The sequence below is a fragment of the Capricornis sumatraensis genome, chromosome 10, assembly GCF_032405125.1.
Source record: "Capricornis sumatraensis isolate serow.1 chromosome 10, serow.2, whole genome shotgun sequence".
Taxonomy (NCBI): domain Eukaryota; kingdom Metazoa; phylum Chordata; class Mammalia; order Artiodactyla; family Bovidae; genus Capricornis; species Capricornis sumatraensis.
Window position 1 is genome coordinate 53,149,360 of NC_091078.1, and position 21,508 is coordinate 53,170,867.

Consider the following 21,508-nt stretch of genomic DNA (forward strand, 5'->3'; position numbering starts at 1 on the left):
TTCAGTATTCTTGCCTTGAGAACCCCATGAACATATGGACAGGCAAGAAGATATGACACAGAAAGATGAACTCCCCAGGTCAGTAGGTGCCCAGTATGCTACTGGAGATCAGTGGAGAACTAACTCCAGAAAGAATGAAGAGACACAGCCAAAGTGAAAACAACGCCCAGTTGTGGCTGTGACTGGTGATGGAAGTAAAGTTCAATGCTGTAAAGAATAATACTGCATAGGAACCTGGAAAGTTAAGTCCATGAATCAAGGTAAATTGGAAGTGGTCACACAGGACATGGCAAGAGTGAACATTGACATTTTAGGAATCAGTGAACTAAAATGGATTGGAATGGGTGTATTTAACTCAGATGACCATTATATATACCACTGTGGGCAAGAATCCCTTAGAAGAAATGAGTAGCTCTCAGTCAACAAAAGAGTCTGAAATGCAATACTTGGATGCAATCTCAAAAACAACAGAATGATCTCTGTTCGTTTCCAAGGCAAACCATTCAATATCACGGTAATCCAAGTCTATGCCCCAACCAGTAATGCTGAAGAAGCTGAAGTTGAATGGTTCTATGAAGATCTACAAGACGTTCTAGAACTAACACCCCAAAAAGATGTCCTTTTCATTATAGGGAACTAGAATGCAAAAGTAGGAAGTTTAGAGATACCTGGAATAACAGGCAAGTTTGGCCTTGGAGTACAGAATGAAGCTGGACAGAGGCTAATAGAGTTTTGCCAAGAGAACACACTGGTCATAGCAAAAAATCTTCCAACAACACAAGAGAAGACTCTATACATGGACATCACTAGATGGTCAATACCAAAATCAGATTGATTATATTCTTTGCAGCCGAAGGTGGGGAAGCTCTATACAGTAAGCAAAAACAAGACCGGGAGCTAACTGTGGCTCAGATCATGAACTCCTTATTGCCAAATTCAGACTTAAACTGAAGAAAGTAGGGGAAATCAGTGGATCATTCAGGTATGACCTTAATTAAATCCGTTACGATTATACAGTGGAAGTGACAGATTCAAGGGACTGGATCTGATAGAGTGCTTGAAGAACTATGGACGGAGGTTTGTGTTTGTACAGGAGGCAGTGATCAAGACCATCCCGAAGAAAAAGAAAAAGAAATGCAAAAAGGCAAAATGGTTGCCTGAGGAGGCCTTACAAATAGCTGAGAAAAGAAGAGAAGCTAAAGGCAAAGAAGAAAAGGAAAGATATACTCATCTGAATGCAGAGCTCCAAAGAATAGCAAGGACAGGTAAGAAAGCCTTCCTCAGTGATCAGTGCAGAGAAATGTAGGAAAACCATAGGACAGGAAAGACTAGAGATCTCTCAAGGAAATCAGAGATACCAAGAGAACATTTCATGCAAAGATGGGCTCAATAAAGGACAGAAATGGTATGGACCTAACAGAAGCAGAAGGTATTAAGAAGAGGTGGCAAGAATACACAGAAAACTATACAAAAAGATCTTCACGACCCAGATAACCATGATGGTGTGATCACTCACCTGTAAATGGAATATAACCTTCAAAATTGTATAAAAATCAAAATACTGAATAAAAATAAATAAAAAGGCATTTTACAAACAGCATATGCTAAGGCTAAGTGTCCTAGGTTCCCCTGGGTAGGGTCACTTGCTGTCCAAGGCCCTGATTCAGCCTCAGCTCTGCCTTCTTCTGCTGCCCGGCCCTGGAGTGCGACCTCACACTCAGCAGGTTGCTTCCCTCCTGTCTCAGGACATCGTCACTTCCCACGATGAGTGTGCTTGTGTTTGCTGCGTTTCTCCCCACCGGCCAAGAGAGCAGTAGCCTCGTCTCTTGCACCCTGGCTGCCGGCACTACATCAATCTACGCACAAGAAGCCTCAAGAAACATAGGGAGATGGGTAGAATAGGATGTGAACTCAGGAGAGGTGAAAGCTGAGTCTAAAAGCAAAGGACAGCGTTAGGCAAGAAAACCATGGTGCAGGAGGGAGTGCTGGGGCCCCCAGCAACCTCTTGAAGGGACCAAGTCAAGACCCTATCAAATCTAAGGTAAAGGCAGGGAGAAAAAGCCCACCTAAAATGTCACGTTTCACTTCCGTCAGCAAAATTACCATAAATTATTGATCTTAATCAAATAAGAAACTTAGCTGTCGTCTACTGCAAAATTACTACCACAAACACAGTAATCTGCCGAGCTTTGGAGGCAAAAGCTATAATAAAAGAAATGCAAAAACTTCTCACAGTAAACATACCTGTAGGTGACTGGAGTTCCCTCAGACATGGTACCAGTGTGCAGAAAACGACCTGAATAGCTATATTAATCCTTGGTAGTCCTACCTGAAGAAGCAAGCATGCACCCTCAAGATACTTTTGTATCAGTAGCATTTGTGTATCTGGAAAAAATGGGCTATGAAATTAGACACAGGTTTTGATGGTCAAACCCCGGAGATAAAAGTGAAAGCCAAGGGTTCACATGATGCAAGAAGTCTGACAGCCCTCGCTTCCCTGCTCCAGCACTGCTACAAGCCACACGTGACTCTGAGAGTCTGCGATGTTCACCTCTCAAGATGAAAGAGTGGACAAGGGTAAACTATACCCCCTCCCCTCATTCTGAAGACTGCTGGAGGAGGCTTCTTGGTGCTAGGAGCTTATTTACAAAACAAAAATAGACTCACAGACACAGAAAACAAACTTATATGGTTACCAAAAAGGATGCCCTCATCCTTTTTGAGGGAGGAGACAAATTAGGAGTTTGGGATTAATATATATAAAACAGATTAACAACAAAGACCTACTATGTAACACAGGGAGCTATATTCAATATAGTGTAATAACCTATAATAGAAAAGACTATTAAAAAGTGAATCACTTTGCTCTATACCTGAAACTAATACAACACTGTAAATTAACGATACTTCAATTTAAAAAATGGTTAGAATACAAAAACTAAAAAATAGATTAGCAGAGAGCAATACCTCCCAACTTGATCTAGGAGGCCACCATTGCCCTAATGCCAAACCCAGACAAAAGACACAAGAAAAGAAAATTACAGGTCATTATCTCTCATAAATATAGACACAAAAATCCTCAACAAAAATGCCAGCAAACAAAGTCCAGCAGAATTAAAAAAAAAAAAAAGAATTATACACTCTGACTATGTGGGATCTATCCCAGGAAGGTTGACTTATACCCTCAAATCAATTAATGTAATACAATTATCAGTCGAATAAAGGACAAAAACTACATGATCATCTCAATAGATACAGAAAGGCACTTGACAAAATTCAATACCTTTTCAACAAACTAGGAATGAAGAGGAATTTCTTCAACCTGATAAAAGCATCTACAAAAATCCCATAGCTGACATTACACTTGATGGTGAAGTGCTGAGTGCCTTCTGCTATGATCCTTGTCAACAAGGATTATCCACTCTTGCCACGTCTATTCAACACTGTACTGGCAGTTCTCTCCAAGGCAATTAGGCAAGAAAATGAAATAAAAAGCATCCAGACTGGAAAAAAGAAAAATATATCTGCAAACGACATAATCTTGGAATGTAGAAAATCCTAAGGAATCCACTAAAAAACTACCAGAACTAGTTCAGTATTTATACTTCAATGAATATGTGGAGAAACTAAAGTAGGTCATCTTGCTATAAAATCTTTCCCTAGGATTGCATTTACACACATCGTTTCACAGACCATCTTGAGATGATGACTCACATTTTTCTCTTCAGTCCAGACCCGTTCTGTTCACCCCAGCCTTCTCTCCACCTCCAGCCTCTCTCACCTGGACAAGTGAAATACCATCCTGTATGGTCTCTCCACATCCAGTCTTGCCCTGGTCCTATCCATTCTTCCTACTCTCAGGATGAGCTTCTAAAAATGCAAACCTGATCAGTCGCTCTACTATTGGAAGCCATTCAATGGTTTCCCTTCTGTTTGCGGATTGAAACAAAACTTGGCCCCTTGTCAATTCTCCTAGCATCATCTCAAACTACTTCCACCTTGGACTCTGGACTCCAGAACTCCGTTTCTTATCACATGTCCCATTTTCTCTGTGACTCACAGTTTCTTTGTACATCATTTTCTATTAAGATCCCTTTTCTTCCCCCCTTTGCCTGGTCAGTTCTTGCTCATCTTTCAGATCCTCCTACACCAAATGAAAAAAATCTCCTAATACATGCTGCCATAGTACTTCTGTCTTTTAATCTTATCAGAACTGCAGTTTCACATTTTGTTCACATAATTATTTGCTTAATGAGTCTCTTCCCCCCACTGGATTTTTTTTTTCTTTTGCTGGGCCACGGCTTAGCTGAAGCATGTGGAATCTTTTCGTTGCAGCACAAGGGATCTTTAGTTGCACCACGTGGGATCTAGTTCCCTGACGAGGGATTGAACCTGGGACCCTGCAATGGGAGCATGGAGTCTTAGCCACCAGCGAAGTCCCTCCCCTGTTGGATTTTAAGCTCCCTGATAACAAGGACCTTTTTCTCCTTACCATTCTATCCTCAACAGCAAGGGTAGTAACCTAGCATAAGGTAGACACTCAAATTACTTGTTGAATTAATGATCTTTTCCTGCAGTCATTACCCAAACACAGTTAATTTGCATCCAGTTAATGAGAAGATTTTTTTCAGTTTCAAAAGTATTTTAAAATTACAGTAGCAGGTCTCTTGTATGTATAAGATACATATCTAATTAGTCCAATGGAAAACTAAATGTTTGTCATTTGAGTTTGACTTATTTTTTAATAGGCCTATGGAATTTCTAATAACACCAACTTCTCTCTTCAAATGTCCTAACCCATCAGGTTAGCTGCACATTTCATCTTCCTCCTTCCATCCCTGTAGAACACAAATCCCTGAGTGTGAAAAGTGGTGGTAGTTAAGCATACATTTAGTAAAGAAAAGATTCCTTTCATAAATAGATTCTAATTTCTTCAGTGGCTCTGCTATAAAAGTTGGAGCTCAGCAACTGGAGTTTCTTGAAAGCAAAGGTACCTATAGTTCGCCACCGGGGAAGAAGGGAGAAGAAAAGGAGAAAAGGGAGAAATGGAGGTATTTCTGGCAAGTGTTAACAAGAAAAGGGGGAAGGGAAGGACAGAGGAGCCCGGTGCACTTCAGTCCATGGGGTGGCCTGAACAACAGCTGAACAACAGCCAGGCTTGATGCTTTCTCCTTGTCTGATGATATTTCTGTCTTAAATTTTCTATGACCCAAATCAAGCCATATCCATATCCATATGGCTCCATATCCATCTGGCATTCCACTTAAGCACTTATAATGGGGTGAAATGAAAGTCTCATGGATTGCAGGATATTTCTTTAAAAGGAAATAAAATGGGTACAATAGTATACATTGTTCAAAAGTTAGTACCAGCTCCAATTTATTCTAGTTGCATTCTTTAAAATCAGCTTAATTTTTCATGACTCTGTGTTAGGCCAAAAACTACTACAGCAAAGAACTAAGAGTGGCTTGGCTGCTTATAGGGATGGGATTTCTTTGGGGGTGATGAAAATACTCAGAAATTAGAGAGTAGTGATGGTTGTAAAACAAAATGACTATATTAAAAAACACTTGAATTGTGCATTTTAAAACGGTAAATTGTACATGAATTTTATCTTAATTAAAAATTAACAGTGTTCACTAGAAGCTTTCAAAGTTAACAGTGTTTTTTTTTTTTTCTCACACACTCTCTCTGAGAATATGGAGAAATAAGACACTGACCTTAATTATGAGCAAAGAGTCCTACAATCTGGCACTTAAGACAAAACGTCTAAGATAATACCTGGAGGTTTTCCTCTGGCTTTCTCTTTTCCCTAACCACTGTGCTTTTTTTTTTGTCAAATGTTCTCCTTTCACCCAATTTGTTTGCTAAATAGTGATGACATATTAAGATATACAAAGCATCCTGAATCAGCCAAGGTTTTTTTTTACTTCATCAACCTAACTTGTCCCAAGCTTGATTTACTAAAAATCCCTCATGGATGTGAGAACTCATGGCTCTTTTTCATCATATCCTTCTACACAAATCAATCAATAGGGATTTTGTTTCAAAATCAAAAGACAGCTAAATTAGCTTTTTGAAACTGAACTGATCTAAGGTGGTGATTCTGCTAATTTAAGAGAAGTACTGAAAGCTGAATTCAGGTTCAACAAACGAACAAAAAGATGGGTCAATTCTCAAAAATCTGCAATAATCTGGTTCTTACCTATTTCTCCAGCTTCTTGTGGAAGGACCGCCTCACCTTGAACTTTGCACTCTAGCCACTCTATCATTTATCCCATTTCCCCTGCCATTCACAGGGCCTTTGCACGTGCCGTCATCTCTCCCCAGTATATTCTCCTCTCTCTTTCGCCTAGCTGATTTCCTCTCATCTTTCAGCTCTCCCTGGACCAAGCCAAAACTACGACGGAGTCTTGTAATCACCGGCGGTGCAATTAGGAGCACATTTAATAGACGTGGGAAATCGTATCTCTGCAGCGGAGGCTCCAGGCACCCTAGACGTGATGTCATTTCGCAGACTTTTCAAGGAGATCTTGGAAAGCTAGCGGCAGGGCTGTGAGATCAAAGCACAGGCTTTCTCCGGCGCGCGCCCCGCAGGAAGGGGTGGTTGAGGGGCTCTGGGGCGCGTTTCGGCTCGAGGCTACTCGAGGAGCCGGGAGAGGGGACGCAGGGTGGCAGGACGGCAGCTCGCCTCGTTCTCGCCCCAGATGGCCGTGCTCTGGGCTCGTCCCAGGGGGCAGCCCAGGCGAGCTTCGCTTTCCCCACCGAGACCCTATGAGCCACCCGGGGCCCGCCGCCTCGTGGACGCTCCACGGACACTCACCATTCGCCGGCGTGGAGAGGCGCGGCAGGCCAAGAAGGAGCAGCGCCGCCGCCCAGAGCCGGGCGCCGGGGCCGGGTCCCTCGGCAGCCATGGTGCGGGCGTCCGTGGGCCCGCAGCTGGAGCGCGGGCTCCGACCGCGCTGAGATCCCGCTGCCCGCGCCGCTGCCCGGCGCGCGCCCCTCGGCTCCGCGCGCTGCGCTGTGTTCGCGCGTCGCAGGCTGAGCCCCGCGCACGTAGAGAGGGGGGAGCGCGGCGGGCCTGGGAGGCTGGGGACGCCGGAGCCGCAGTGCGGGGGCCCAAACTCCCGGGGGTCTCGTCCGCGGCGCCGGGGAGGCGGCGGCAGCCCGGCTCCGCCTTCGCGCTGGGCACCTGGAGGTCTCGGTGCCAAAGGAGGCTGCGCCGGACGGACGGCAGGCTCCCAGGGCGCCTCCCGGACGAAGGGGAAGGGCTTGAGGGGGCGGGAGACCGGAGCACCGGCTTCAGGGAATCCACGCCTGCCTGGGGACCCGCTGAGAAAGGGGGACGCGGTCTTGAGAGGCCTAGCCCCTCCAGGAGGACCGGGAAAAGTCGGCTGCCTAACTCTGTCCTCTGCTTCTTGACTTTGCAGCTGGGGTCCTCCTGGAGTGGAAGATTTTTATTTTTATTTTTTAATTAAGAAAACTAACTGGCCAAGCTCATTCCGAGGAGTGACACGCACTGACTAGTGAGACTCCTTTTCCCCTAAAAAGCCTGACAGTCATTCACGTGTAAGTGTAAATGAATTTACTGAACTGTTCTAACAGCTAGCTGGTAAGCTGAGGAGTGAGAATTCGCACGTCTGGGCTGGAGGGGAACTTCTGACGCCTGGTGATCGCTGAGAACTGTGGGGAGGGGACAGGAGGCGCCTGTAAGAGGAGCTGCGCTTTGCTTGCTTCAGGAACTGTGCCTACCGCCGTTTTTTAGAATAGTCCATTGGATATTACTAGCGAATCCGAATGACATTTTCAGGTTTGTCTTTATTCAGGCCCTGTCTTGGCCTGGCCTGATTTGGAGACATAGCATGCTCTAAAGGTTTATTTTTTATTTTATTTTATTTTTTTTTAGAGAAATCTCTGCTTTTATTGGCCAGCAGGTAGCATGCTCTAAAGGTTTAATTGGTACTATTGTTTTAGAGAACTGTTTGGTTATTTCATATAAAGTGAAAATACACCTCCCCAAAGACAGAGAATTCCACTCCTGGGTGTATATCAAAAAAAAAAAAAAAAAAGTGAATGTCCACAAAAAGATTTATACCCAAATTTCATAGCACCTTTAGTCACAATAGCTAAAAACTGGGAACAACCCACATGTCATCCATTGACTGAATAGAAAAACAAACTGTATTACGTTTATGCAATAGAATACCCTTCATCAATTAGAGGAAGTAAATATTGATGCACTCAATCACATGGATGAATCTTGAAGATATGATGAGTGAAAGAAGATTTAGCAAAAGAGTTCTTACTGTACAAGGGACCACCAGGCAAGTCCCTGCATGATTCCATTTTTATATGAAGTTCACAAAGTGGCGGGACTAATCTGTGGTGAAAACAATGGTGTCGTCGCTTTGAGGAGGTGGGAACATACAGAGCTTCTGAAGAAATGAGAGTTTTCTGTATGATGGGGATGATGGTCAGTTTAAGTGTAAACTGTACACTTAAACTCTGTGCATTGTGTTGCATGTTATTTATACCTTAATAACAACTATTTCGAAAATAACGAGTTCAGTTCTTGCCCTGAAAAATTAAGTAGGTTTAACAGAAGAGAGTTTAATGAAAGGACCACAGATAGAGAGAACCAGTCAGGGATGTTAAAGCTCTTGGGATTATCAACAGCAGGAAGGGGTACCACCTTGAGGTCTGAAGGTGTGAGGGGAGGTGGAGGTATTATCAAAACCCAGCAGGAACGTGGTCATGAAAGGAGAGGTTAACCACAGGTGGAGGAACATAATGGTTGCCAGTGGTCTGGTGGGGAGGGAGTGGGGAAGAAATACCCCAATCTCTCTCTCCTTCTACCCTTCGAATTTCCCCTGATGCCCCCTGGTGGCTGAACCGTTTGATAGCTGAAAAGGAAGGGAGCACTAGCGCCACGGTCCTCGGCAGTCATCCTCCCAGGTAATCCTGCCTGCAGTCAGGCAGAGTGGGTGCAGAGTGGATCCGGAGAGGCAACTGGAAATCAACCAGCACAGTCCATCTATTTTTTCCTTTCATTTGCATTAGCACAGTTGGGAACAAAACAGGGGAAACACAAAGTTCTATCACTTTCTATATGATCTGGGAATATGTCCATTCAATCAGACTTTCACTCGGAGCTAAACAATAATATTAACCACCATCACTGCTTATTTACACATTGGTGCTGTCTCACATACAGAGAAAAAAGTAAATGCTTATCATTAAATGTAGATAGTACAGTCCTCAATCCCACAACTGGCCAAGAGGTGTCATTTGGTAATCATTGCAATATTGCCCTTCTGCCCTCTTGGCCAAGGTGATTTTTTTTAACTGGTAGGAGAGATCCAAACCTTCATTCCTGCTGAGGACCCACCTTTATTAGTTTGCCATGATTTCTCATGGATTGTTGCTATTGGACAGATTCCTGGGGTCTAGACATAGTCATCCATTCCCCCATCAGGTAGCAGCAACCCCCTCGGTAATCGGGACCAGTCACTAGCCAGTAGAGGGACCTCCTCTGTCTGTTGGAGAGCAATTTGAGTTTCCAATTTACTGGCACATGCCCATGTGTTCCTCGTGGAAATATATCTCCCTTGCCTACCCAGCCCTTCTAATTCACCAGTCTAAAGGTTGTGGGGCTGATTTGCAGCATTTTGATAGGTGATTTATCATATGCAATAGAAGGGAGGTCATTCCTACTTCCACTCCTTAGTCCTTAGTGTACCCTGTCTATAAGAGAAATGACACCATACATTGGCGACTGGTTTAAGGCATATACTGTATCCTGGGCAAGCGCCCTAAACCCTCTAGAGTGTTAGCTCAGCTAGTACCCTGTGACCTTACCTTTTGATCAAGCCATCTCTTTCTGGGTGAGTCGCGTACAGTAGGACTCAAGAACATGACTCCATTCCCTGCCGCCTTTGTGGCAGAATCAGCTTCTTGGTTACAGATGATGTACTGTGTGATTCCACGGCCATCAATGAGGCATTCTGAGTTGACGATATGATGCCAGAAGAAGCAAGGCAGGCAAAGAAGACAAAATCGTACCGAAATTAAGAATCTGTTCCAATGAGGACAAATATTAATAACTAAAACCACTGTGAGAAAAGGGATCCAGTATAAGCTTTTCTCCCACATAACCAACAAGAGGGGCCAGCGAGGGAATCGATGCTGTTTGGGGATTCACTGTAGCCTCTGCCTGTTGGCGTGTTGGACACTGAGCAGCAATGGTAACCAGGTCAAATCTAAGGAAGAAGAGAAGCTTGTGTCATTGTGCTCTTGCCTGGGTTCCGTCTCTGCCACCGTGGCCCCGACGTGCATGGTTGCGTTACACAAGCACAGATATGGCTGGAGACAGAGGCAACTGCCCACCAGAGAACAAGTTCAGTGCGCCAAAGTGCCCACTGGACTACCAGGGGCACCCTCCCCACTGAAGGTCTCTGGGGGCCATAGGCTATGTGCACATTTCCAGGCTGTTCATTTCAAGAGGTACGTACTGACATCTTCTTACCAGTTTTTCAGCGTTGAACTTTTCAATTTTCTGACTAGCTGTTTTAGGCATTATGCATAAACCAGTGCAGATCCATGGACAAGGCCATCTCTCCTTTCATGTAAACTAAAGTCCCACACGTTGGGAGAATTTTCTTTTGCTACTGTGTGGTAAAATATACATAACATGAAACTTACCACTTTAATCATTTTTAAGTGTACAGTTCTGTGGCATTAAATACCTTCACATTGTTGTGTAGCCATCACTCCTGTTCGTCGTCAGAACTCTTTCATTGCCCCCAGCTGAAGCTTTGTACCCATTAAACAGTAAATCCTGTACCCCCAGCTCCTGGCCATCGCTGTCCGACCTTCTGTCTCTATGAATTTGACGATTCTAGGAGCCTCATGTAAATGGAATCATACAATATTTGTCCTTTTATGTTCCTACTGGTTTTATTTCTGCACCAGAGTAGAGAAGACTAGTGCCACACCATGGACACTCAAGGGTAGAGCAAGCCCCAATTTTCCCCTTGTGAGTCCATAGATGTGGGTTGAGGTAGAGATAGCAAAGCAGCAGAAGCGAGTGCCCTGGGGACCCGAGCCACCTGCTCAAGTAAGCTATTTGTTCCTTCCAGGCCTGCTCTTGTACACACCATTTCCACTGAACAGTGGAACTCTGCGTCTAATTCAGAATGCCTCATTCATGAGACCAGCTGAAGTCTCACACTCAAGTGGTCAACCTGTCCAGGCCAAAAAGAAAAAAAAATGATGTCTGGTTAATTTACAATGTTGTGTTACCTTCAAGTGTACAGTGAAGAGATTCAGTTATATTGTTGTTCAGCACTAGGCTGTGCCTGACTGTTTGCGACCCCATGGACTGCAGCACGGCAGGCTCCCCGGTCCTTCACTGTCTTTCTGGAGTTTGCTCAAAACCACTGAGTTGGTGATGCTGTCTACCTATCTCATCCTCTGCGGCTCTCTTCTTTTGCCTTCAATCTCTGCTAGCATCAGGGTCTTTTCTAATGAGTCGGCTCTTTGCATCAGGTGACCAAAGTATTGGAGCTTCAGCTTTAGCATCAACCCTTCCAATGAATACTTAGGGTTAATTTCCTTTAGGATTGACTGGTGTGATCTTCTTGGTGTCTAAGGGACTCTCAAGAGTCTTCTACAGCATCACTATTTGAACCCATCAATTCTTTGGTGCTCAGCCTTCTTTATGGTCCAGCTCTCACATCCGTACATGACTACTGGAAAAATCATAGCTTTGACTATAGGGACCTTTGTCAGCAAAGTGATGTCTTTGCTTTTTAAGACACTGCCTAGGTTTGTCATAGCTTTCCTTCCAAGGAAATTCATGGCCACAGTCACCTAAGTGACTTTGGAGCCCAAGAAAATAAAATCTGTCACTGCTTCTACTTTTTTCCCTTCTATTTGCCATAAAGTGATGAGACCAGATGCCACAATCTTAGTTTTTTGAATGTTGAGTTTTAAGCCAGTTCTTTTACTCTTCTCTTTCACTTTCATCAAAAGGCCCTTTAGTTCCTCTTAGCTTTCTGCCATTAGGGTGGTATCATTTGCATATCTGAGGTTGTTATTTCTCCCAGCAATCTTGATTCCAGCTTGTGATTTATCCAGCCTGGCATTTTGCATGATGTACTCTGCATATAAGTTAAATAAGCAAAGTGACAATATACAGCCTTGTCGTACTCCTTCCCAATTTGGAACCAGTCCGTCGTTCCATGTTCAGTTCTAGCTGTTGCTTCTTGACCCACATACAGGTTTCTCAGGAGACAGGTAAGGTGGTCTGGTATTCTCATCTCTTTAAGAATTTCTCACAGTTTGTTGTCATCCACATAGTCAAAGACTTTTACATAATCAATGAAGCAGCTGATGCTGCTGCTGCTAAGTCGCTTCAGCCGTGTCCGACTCTGTGCGACCCCATAGACGGCAGCCCACCAGGCTCCGCCGTCCCTGGGATTCTCCAGGCGAGAACACTGGAGTGGGTTGCCATTTTCTTCTCCAATGCATGAAAGTGAAAAGTGAAAGTGAAGTCACTGAGTTGTGTCCTACTCTCAGCGACCCCAAGGACTGCAGCCTACCAGGCTCCTCCATCCATGGGATTTTCCAGGCAAGAATACTGGAGTGGGGTGTCAATGAAGCAGAAATAGATGTTTTTCCGGAACTCCTTTGCTTTATGATGCAATGAATGTTGGCAGTTTGATCTCTGGTTCCTCTGCTTTTTCTAAACCCAGCTTGAACCTCTGGAAGTTCTCAGTTTATGTACTGCTGAAGCCTAGCTTGAAGGATTTTGAGCACAACCTTGCTAGCGAGTGAAATGAGTGCAATCGTACAGTAGTTTAAACATTCTTTAGCATTGCCCTTCTTTGAGATTGGAATGAAAACTGAGGTTTTCCAGTCCTGTGGCCACTGCTGAGTTTTCCAAATACGCTGACATGTTGAGTGCAGCACTTTCACAGCATCATCTTTTACGATTTGAAATAGCTCAGCTGGAATTCCATCACCTCCACTAGCTATATTCATAGCAGTGCTCCCTAAGGCCCGCTTGACTTCATACTCTAGGGTATCTGGATTCAGGTGAGTGACTACACTGTTGTGATTATCTGGGCCATTAAGATCTTTTTTGTGTTGTTCCTCTGTGTATTCTTGCCACCTTGTCTTAATTTCTTCTGCTTCTGTTAGGTCCTTACTGTTTCTGTCCTTTATCATACACATCTTTGCATGAAATGTTCCCTTGATATCTCCAATTTTATTGAAGAGATCTCTAGTCTTTCCCATTCTACTGGTTTTCTCTATTTTTTTGTGTTGTTCGTTTAAGAATTCTTTCTTATCTCTCCTTGCTATTCTCTGGAACTCTGCATTCAGTTGGGTATATCTTTCCTCTGTCCCTTGCCTTTTGCTTCTCTTCTTTTCTCAGCTATTTGTAAAGCCTCCTCAGACAACAACTTTGCCTCCTTGCATTTCTTTTTCTTTTGGTCACTGACTCCTGTACAGTGTTATGAACCTCCATCCATAGTTTTTCAGGCACTCTGTCCACCAGATCTAATCCCTTGAATCTATCTGTCACCTCCACTGTACAGTCATAAGGGATTTGATTTAGGTCATACCTGAATAGCCTAGTGGTTTTCCCTACTCTCTTCAGTTTAAGCCTGAATTTGGCAATAAGGAACTGATGATCTGGATGGTCAGTTCCAGGTCTTGTTTTTGCTGACAGCATGGAGCTTCTCCATCTTCTGCTACAAAGAATGTAATCCATCTGATTTCAGTATTGACCATTTGGTGGTATTCATGGGTAGAGTCATCTCTTGTGTTGTTGGAAAAGGGTGTTTGCTGTGACCAGTGTGTTCTCTTGACAACACTGTTAGCTTTTCTCTGCTTCATTTTGTACTCCAAGGCCAAACTTGCCTGTTACTCCAGGTATCTCTTGACTTCCTACTTTTTGCATTCCAGTCTTCTATGATGAAAAGGACATCTTTTTCTTGGCATTAGTTCTAGAAGGTCTTGTAGGTTTTTATGGAACTGGTTGACTTCAATTACTTTGGCATTGGTGGTTGGGGCATAGACTTGGATTACTGTTATGGTTTTTCTTGGAAACTAACTGAGATCATCCATTGTTTTTTGTACCTAAGTACTGCATTTCAGATTCTTCTGTTGCCTATGAGGGCTACTCCATTGCTTCTATGAGATTCTTCCCCACAGTAGTAGTATAATGGTCATCTGAATTAAATTCACCCATTCCCATCCATTTTAGTTTGCCAATTCCTAAGGTGTTGATGATGTTCACTCTTGCCATCTACTGCTTGACCATGTCCAGTTTATCTTGATTCATGGACCTAACATTCCAGGTTTCTATGCAATACTCTTCTTTACAGCACTGGACATTACTTTCACCACCAGTCACATCCACAGCTGAACATCGTTTCTGCTTTGGCCCATCTGTGCCATTCTTTCTGGAGCTATTGGTAATTACCTTCTGCTCTTCCCCAGTAGCATATTGGACACCTTCTGACCTGGGGGGCTCATCTTCTGCTGTAATATCTCTTTGCCTTTTCTTACTGTTCATGGGGTTCTCGAGGCAAGAATACTGGTTTTCCATCCTCTTCTTCAGTTATACATGTATATATACATGTGATTATATCTTCACTTATATGCCTGTGTATATATATATATATATTTTTCAGATTCTTTTCTGTTACAGGTTATTACGAGATTTTGAATATAGTTCCCTGTGCGCTACAGTAGGACTTTGTTGTTTGTCCATTCGGTATATAACAGTTTGTATCTGCTAATCCCACACTGCCAGTGCCTCGCTCCTCCCTCCCCGCAGCCTTTCTCGATGTCTCTGCGTCTGTTTCTGCTTGTAGATAAGTTCACTTGCGTCATGTTTTGGATTCCACCTATAGTTGATACTAGGTATTTGTCTTTCTCTTCTTTCTGACTTACTTACCTCATTATGGTCATCTCCAGGTCCATCCATGTTGCTGCAAATGGCATTATTTCATTCTTTCTATGGCTGAGCAGTTCACTTCCATGCATTGGAGAAGGAAATGGTGACCCAGTCCAGTGTTCTTGCCTGGAGAATCCCAGGGACGGCAGAGCCTGGTGGGCTGCCATCTATGTGGTCGCAGAGTTGGACACGACAGAAGTGACTCAGCAGCAGCGGCAGTGTTCCATTGTGTATGTATACCACATCTTTTTAAAAATTGTTTTGGCCACATTTTACAGCATGGGAGACCTCCCCCACCAGGAATCAAGCCCATGCCCTTAGCGGTGGACGCACATGCTTAGCCACTGGACCACCAGGGAAGTGTGCACCACATCTTCTTTATCCATTCCTCTGCTGATGGGCTTTCGGGTGGTTTCCATGTCTTGGCCATTGTGAATAGTGCTGCTTTTAACACAGGGGTGCAGGCACCTTTCAAAAAACGTACTTGATTTTCGGTTTCTCTGGGTCTTTGTTGCTGCATGTGGGCTTCCTCTAGTTGCAGCGAGCGGGGGCCGTGTGTAGGCTTCTCATCACTGTGTGCGGCTTCTCTTGCAGAGCACAGGTTCTAGGGCCAGCAGGCTTCAGTATTTGTGCTGCATGGGCTTAACTGCTCTGCAGCATGTGGGATTGTCCCAGACAAGGAATTGAACCCATGTCCTCTACAATGGCAGTTGCATTTTTAATCAGTAGACACCAGGAAAATCCCGTGTATATATATATATTTTTAAATGTCTATTTTTATTTACTTATTTGGCTGCACAGGGTCTTAGTTGTGGCCTGTGGGATCTAGTTCCCCAACCAGGAATCAAACCCAGGGCCCCAGCACTGAGAGATCAAAGTCTTAGCCACTGGACCACCACATATCTTTTTGAAGTAGAGTTTTGTCCAGGTATATGCCCAGAAGTGGGATTGCCGCATCATGTGCCAACTCTAAGTTTAGATTTTTGAGGAACCTCCAAGTTCTTTTCCATCGTGGCTGTACCAGCTTATGTTCCCACCACCAGTGCAGAAGGGTTCCCTTTTCTCTACACCCTCTCCAGCATTTGTTGTTTGTAGATTTTTTTATGATGGTCATTCTGACTGGTGTGAGGAGGTACCTCATTGTAGTTTTGATCTGCGTTTCTCTAATAACTAGCAATGGGGAGCATCTTTTCATGTGCCTGTTGGCCATCTGTATGTCTCCTTCAGAGAAATGTCTCTTCAGCTCTTCTGCCCATTTTCCAGTTGGGTTGTTGATTTTTGTTGTTGTTGAGTTATGTGAGCTGTGGTTTATTTTGGAAATCAAGCCGTGTTGCATCACTTGCAAATACTTTCTCCCGGGCGATAGGTTGTCTTTTTGTATTGTTTATGGTTTCCTTTGCTGTATAACCATTGTACCTTTTTATTCATGATGTAGTTCGTGGCTGTCAATTTCTCTCAAGATACAGCCCTGAGATAAACAGTGAAAATGTGCTGCTATTCTTGCAGCTGAAGGAATGAAAAACGAACCATTTAGTGGGTTAATAACATAACGGATGCCAAAGCCCATATTTATTGTAGTAATGACAATATACCTGCAAGAGCAGATGCAATTGGCATCAGCCTCTGATTAGTTTGAAGATAAGCTGGCGATATTTTCCAATAATTCCATAATATTTTCCGGCTTTAACAGGAAAGAAAGATTAAGTGACAAAAAGTCCTGGTTTATATCTCCTTTTTACACCTGTTGTCACAGAGTGCCATCCAGTTTCATATGTGACCCAGAGTTTTCATTTTCTAGAAAAATATTATTAACACTAGAATTAACATAAGCCACAATGGCAGTCCTCAATTTTGCACTCCTGGCTTCTGTATGTTTTCGTCTAGTAGTGGTTGAGATGCATGTGTATTTCTCACTTGAAAACATGATTAAACAGGAATGATAAGCAGTGACCCATCCCATGTTCCCTGATCATTCTCTGAGGCCTTGTAACCCCTTTTAAGCGCAGTATGCAGAATGATCAGTGATATAAATCAAGTGCGCGCAGACACATGGAGTGAGGGGCAGCTCATTCTTTATGGTCTCTAGTCATGGTGGGAAAAGTATTCAAAGCCCCTCCAGCCACTCAGTTTAGTAGGCATGAGCCCACCATACCACCAGCAGGTCAGGAGTGTGGGACCTTATAAGTTAGGTTAATATGAGAACTGTGCAGAAAATAGAGCCTGAGGACTCCTGTTTTGGAGCACTGAGTATGTAGTTTAAACGGTTTTACTGCATTCTATGTACAGGTATGAACAAGAAACCATAACTTCTCCAGCTCCTTGTGACCGTACCGTGTAGGTCAATGCTATTTATGGGTTATTCCCTTATCTCTGGAGAATAAGTTTCCAGAGAGTAGGGGCTGTGGCTCACTATCTCTGTATGTCAGTGTCTCCACAGCCCTTATCCCAGTGCCTGGCACATAATAAATATTCAGCAAGTGCCTGATAAAGGAACGAGTCCCTACTCCCCATGGTTTTGCGGGCACCCTGCCTCCCTCGGCCCACCTGCTCGAACGCACGTTCATCTTTCTTGATTCAATCCTAGCACCGTCTCCTCTGAGAAGTCTTCTTCTGGGCCAGTCCAGTCTCCCCACTCACAGTGCTCTCTTCTGTGTTCCCCGTGTACCCTGAACATCATCTCAGTAATCATGGATTTTTAACGATTTCGGCTCTGCTGGGTCTTCATTGCTGCGTGCAGGCTTTTCCTAGCTGCAGCGAGTGGGGGCTGCTCTTGGTTGCAGTGCCCAGGCTTCTCTTTGCAATGGCTTCTCCTGTTGCAGAGCACAGGCTTGAGGTGTGCAGGCTCAGAAGCTGTGGCTCGTGAGCTTTAGAGCACAGGCTCAGGAGTGGTGGTGCACAGGCTGAGCTGCTCCACAGGCTTAGCTGCTCTGTGGCCTGTGGGATCGTCCTGGACCAGGGATCGAACCTGTGACCCTGCGGTAGCAGGCAAATTCCTTACCACTGAACCACCAGGGAAGCCCCTGGGTTTTATTTTTTAATTGGAGTTGAGTTGCTTGACAGCGTTGTGTTCGTTTCTGCCGTATGGCAAAGTCAGTAAGTCACATATATACATAGATCGCCTGTTTCTTGGATTTCCTTCCCATGTATGTTACCATGTATGTTCCTTCCCATGTATGTTGCTCTGTGGTAACATACAGGTAACACTGAGTAGAGTTACCTGTGCTGTACAGCTGGTTAAATTTTTTGATTTAATTAATTTATTTATGTGACCATGCCACGTGGCGTGTGGGATCTTGGTCCTCGAATCAGGGATTGAACCTTTGCCCCCTGCAGTGGAAGCACAGTGTCGTGACCCCTGGACCACCAGGGAAGTCGATGGATCTTTAATGGAGTGACTGTCCTATAGATCTGTCTCTTCTACTCGTCTGCATGTCCCTGGTGACAGACACCGTGTCTTTTCTGTGGTTTCATCTCTGATGCCTTGGGAAGTACCTGGGTCGTGGTAGATTCTCAACCTCTGCTTGATGAATTCATCATACACCCAGCTCCATGGGGTTAACTCATCCAAGAAGAGAGCAGATCAAGGGTCATGGTAATGCTCTCAGTAAAACAATGCATTTGCCAAGGGACTGCATGAATCTCTTCTTAGTGTCTTCTTTTTTAGGGCTGTGACCAAGTCCACTTATATTCTTCTGTTTCTGATAGCTAGCAGGCATTTAATTAAGCTGCAGTGAGCAGAAAGATTAATAAATGAGGCTCAAAAGCAGTATACATCAGCCAATGTAGATTTCAGACGTGATGGATCCAAAGCCGTCTTGCAAATCATCTGCCTCCAGTCTGAAGCCAGGTAACCGAGAAATCACTGCACAATGTAGCATTTACATGCAGGCTGCCTTCAGGGCTATGGAGGTTGTGGGCTGTGTCCTGAGTAAACACAGGCTATACTGAAGAGCCATTGTGGGCGCTGGGAGTTCTTTCAAGTTCCTCTGGGGTCTGAACTTGATTTGCAGCTGGAGCCAAGTCCCAACCAAGCCCCCCTCACCCCTGTTTTCAGCAATTGAATTACTAACTAAAAGGAAATCGTCCAGGGTATAACAGTTAGCAGCAGGCTGCCAATGGTCAGGAAATTTTATTTTGTTTACTCAGAGTGTTTGCACCTAATCTAAGGAGAAGTAGGAACGAGAACTCAGAAAACAATTCTGAAGATCTGGTTCTGAAGGAGGACAGGCTTTGGACTGGGCAGAAAGGCAGTTCAGGGCAGCCAAGGAGTGGCCCTACAGTGCTGTCCCTCAGGACAAGGCTGATTTCCTGGTGGTATTACCTACACCTTCCTGTTGTGCTGGCGTTTTGGGGAGGGCTCCAGGCTTCCCGATATCTCCTGCAATCCCCAATTTGAATTCTGCTTCATTCGCCGAAGTCTTTGATCCTTATTGAGATCCTTATTGAGGGACACCTATGAAAAGGCATCTGAGTTTCAGTCTGACTTTTGCAACTAAATGAATGTATCTTTTTACATTTCTGAGCCTCAGATTCTTTACCTGTAAAATAGAGATGGACGTGCCACCTAACATACAGGGTTTTTGAGACTGGAATGTGTCAATAAAAAACCTTTCTACAGAAAGAATGATTATCCATAATAGTTTCTACATGCATGGTGCCTTAGCCACTTGCATCGCTCTGTGTCATTTTAAGTATCTGCTTCTAACTCAGTGGGTTTCCCAGGTGGCTCAGATAGTAAAGTGTCTGCCTGCATTGCAGGAGACCAGGGTTCGGTCCCTGGCTCAGGAAAATGCCCTGGAGAAGGAAATGGTAACCCACTCCAGAACTCTTACCTGGAAAATTCCATGGATGGAGGAGCCTGGTAGGCTATGGTCCATGGGGTCACAAAGAGTCAGACACGACTGAGTGACTTCACTTTCACTTTCTAATTCAGTACATGGGACAGAGTAGGTGCTCAATAAAGGGTAGATGAATTCAGTTCAGTCGCTCAGTCATGTCCAACTCTTTGTGACCCCGTGAACCGCAGCACACCAGGCTTCCCTATCCATCACCAACTCCCGGAGCTTACTCAAACTCATGTCCATCAAGTCGCTGATGCCATCCAACCATCTCATCCTCTGTCGTCCCCTTCTCCTCCTACCTTCAATCTTTCCCAGCATCAGGGTCTTTTCAAATGAGTCAGTTTTGCATCAGGTGGCCAAAGGATTGGAGCTTCAGCTTCAGCATCAGTCCTTCCAATGAATATTCAAAACTTATTTCCTATACAATTGACTGGTTTGATCTCCTTACAGTCCAAAGGACTCTCAGGAGTCTTTTCCAACACCACAGTTCAAAAACATCAGTTCTTCAGTGCTCAGCTTTCTTTATAGTCCAACTCTCACATCCATCCATGACTACTGGAAAAACCATAGTTTTGACTAGATGGACCCTTGTCAGCAAAGTAATGTCTCTGTATTTTAATATACTATCTAGGTTGCTTATAATTTTTCTTCCAAGGAGCAACATCTTTTAATTTCATGGCTGCGGTCACCATCTACAGTGATTTTGGAGCCCAAGAAAATAAAGTCTGTCACTGTTTCCACTGTTTCCCCATCTATTTGCCATGAAGTGATGGGACCAGATGCCATGATCTTCATTTTTTGAATGTTGAGTTTTAAGCCAACTTTTTCACTCTCCTCTTTCACTTTCATCAAGAGGCTCTTTAGCTCCCCTTCACTTTCTGCCATAAGGGTGGTGTCATCTGCATATTTGAGGTTATTGATATTTCTCCCAGCAATCTTGATTCCAGCTTGTGCTTCATCCAGCCCAGCATTTCTCATGATGTACTCTCATATAAGTTAAATAAGCAGGGTGACAATATACAGCCTTGACATACTATTTTCCCAATTTGGAACCAGTCTGTTGTTCCATGTCCAGTTTTAACTGTTGCATCGTGGCCTGCATACAGATTTCTCAGGAAGCAGGTAAAATGGTCTGGTATTCCCATTTCTTTAAGAATTTTCTACAGTTTGTTGTGATCCACGCAGTCAAAGGCTTTGGCATAGTCAATAAAGCAGAAGTAGATGTTTTTCTGAAACTCTCTTGCTTTTTCGATAATCCAGTAGCTGTTGGAAATTTGAGCTCTGGTTCCTCTGCCTTTTCTAAAACCAGCTTGATCATCTGGAAGTTCATGGTTCATGTATTGTTGAAGCCTGGCTTGGAGAATTTTGAGCATTACTTTGCTAGCATGTGAGACGAATGTAATTGTGCTGTAGTTTGAACAGCTTTGACATTGCCTTTCTTTGGGATTAGAATGAAAACTGACCTTTTCCAGTCCTGTGGCCACTGCTGAGTTTTCCAAATTTGCTGACATACTGAGTGCAGCACTTTCACAGCATCATCTTTCAGGATTTGAAATAGCTTAACTGGAATTCCATCACCTCCACTAGCTTTGTTCATAGTGATGCTGCCTAAGGCCCACTTGACTTCACATTCCAGGATGTCTGGCTCTAAGTGAGTGATCACACCATTGTGGTTGTCTGGGTCACTAAGATCTTTTTT

The 21,508-nt window shown here is 44.0% G+C and overlaps 1 protein-coding gene across 1 annotated transcript in view; it reads right to left on the bottom strand.

Annotated features, from left to right (window-relative positions):
* Window positions 1–10,576, bottom strand: part of SUSD5 (sushi domain containing 5) — a 48,172-nt gene extending 37,596 nt beyond the window's left edge. The window contains exons 1-2 of the mRNA XM_068983092.1: window positions 10,526–10,576; window positions 6,824–7,271 (exon numbers count right to left, since the gene is read on the bottom strand). Coding sequence (XP_068839193.1) covers window positions 6,824–7,271; window positions 10,526–10,576 — 499 coding nt within the window. The remainder of the gene's footprint in view (window positions 1–6,823; window positions 7,272–10,525) is intronic.
* Between the last annotated feature and the right edge of the window lie 10,932 nt (window positions 10,577–21,508).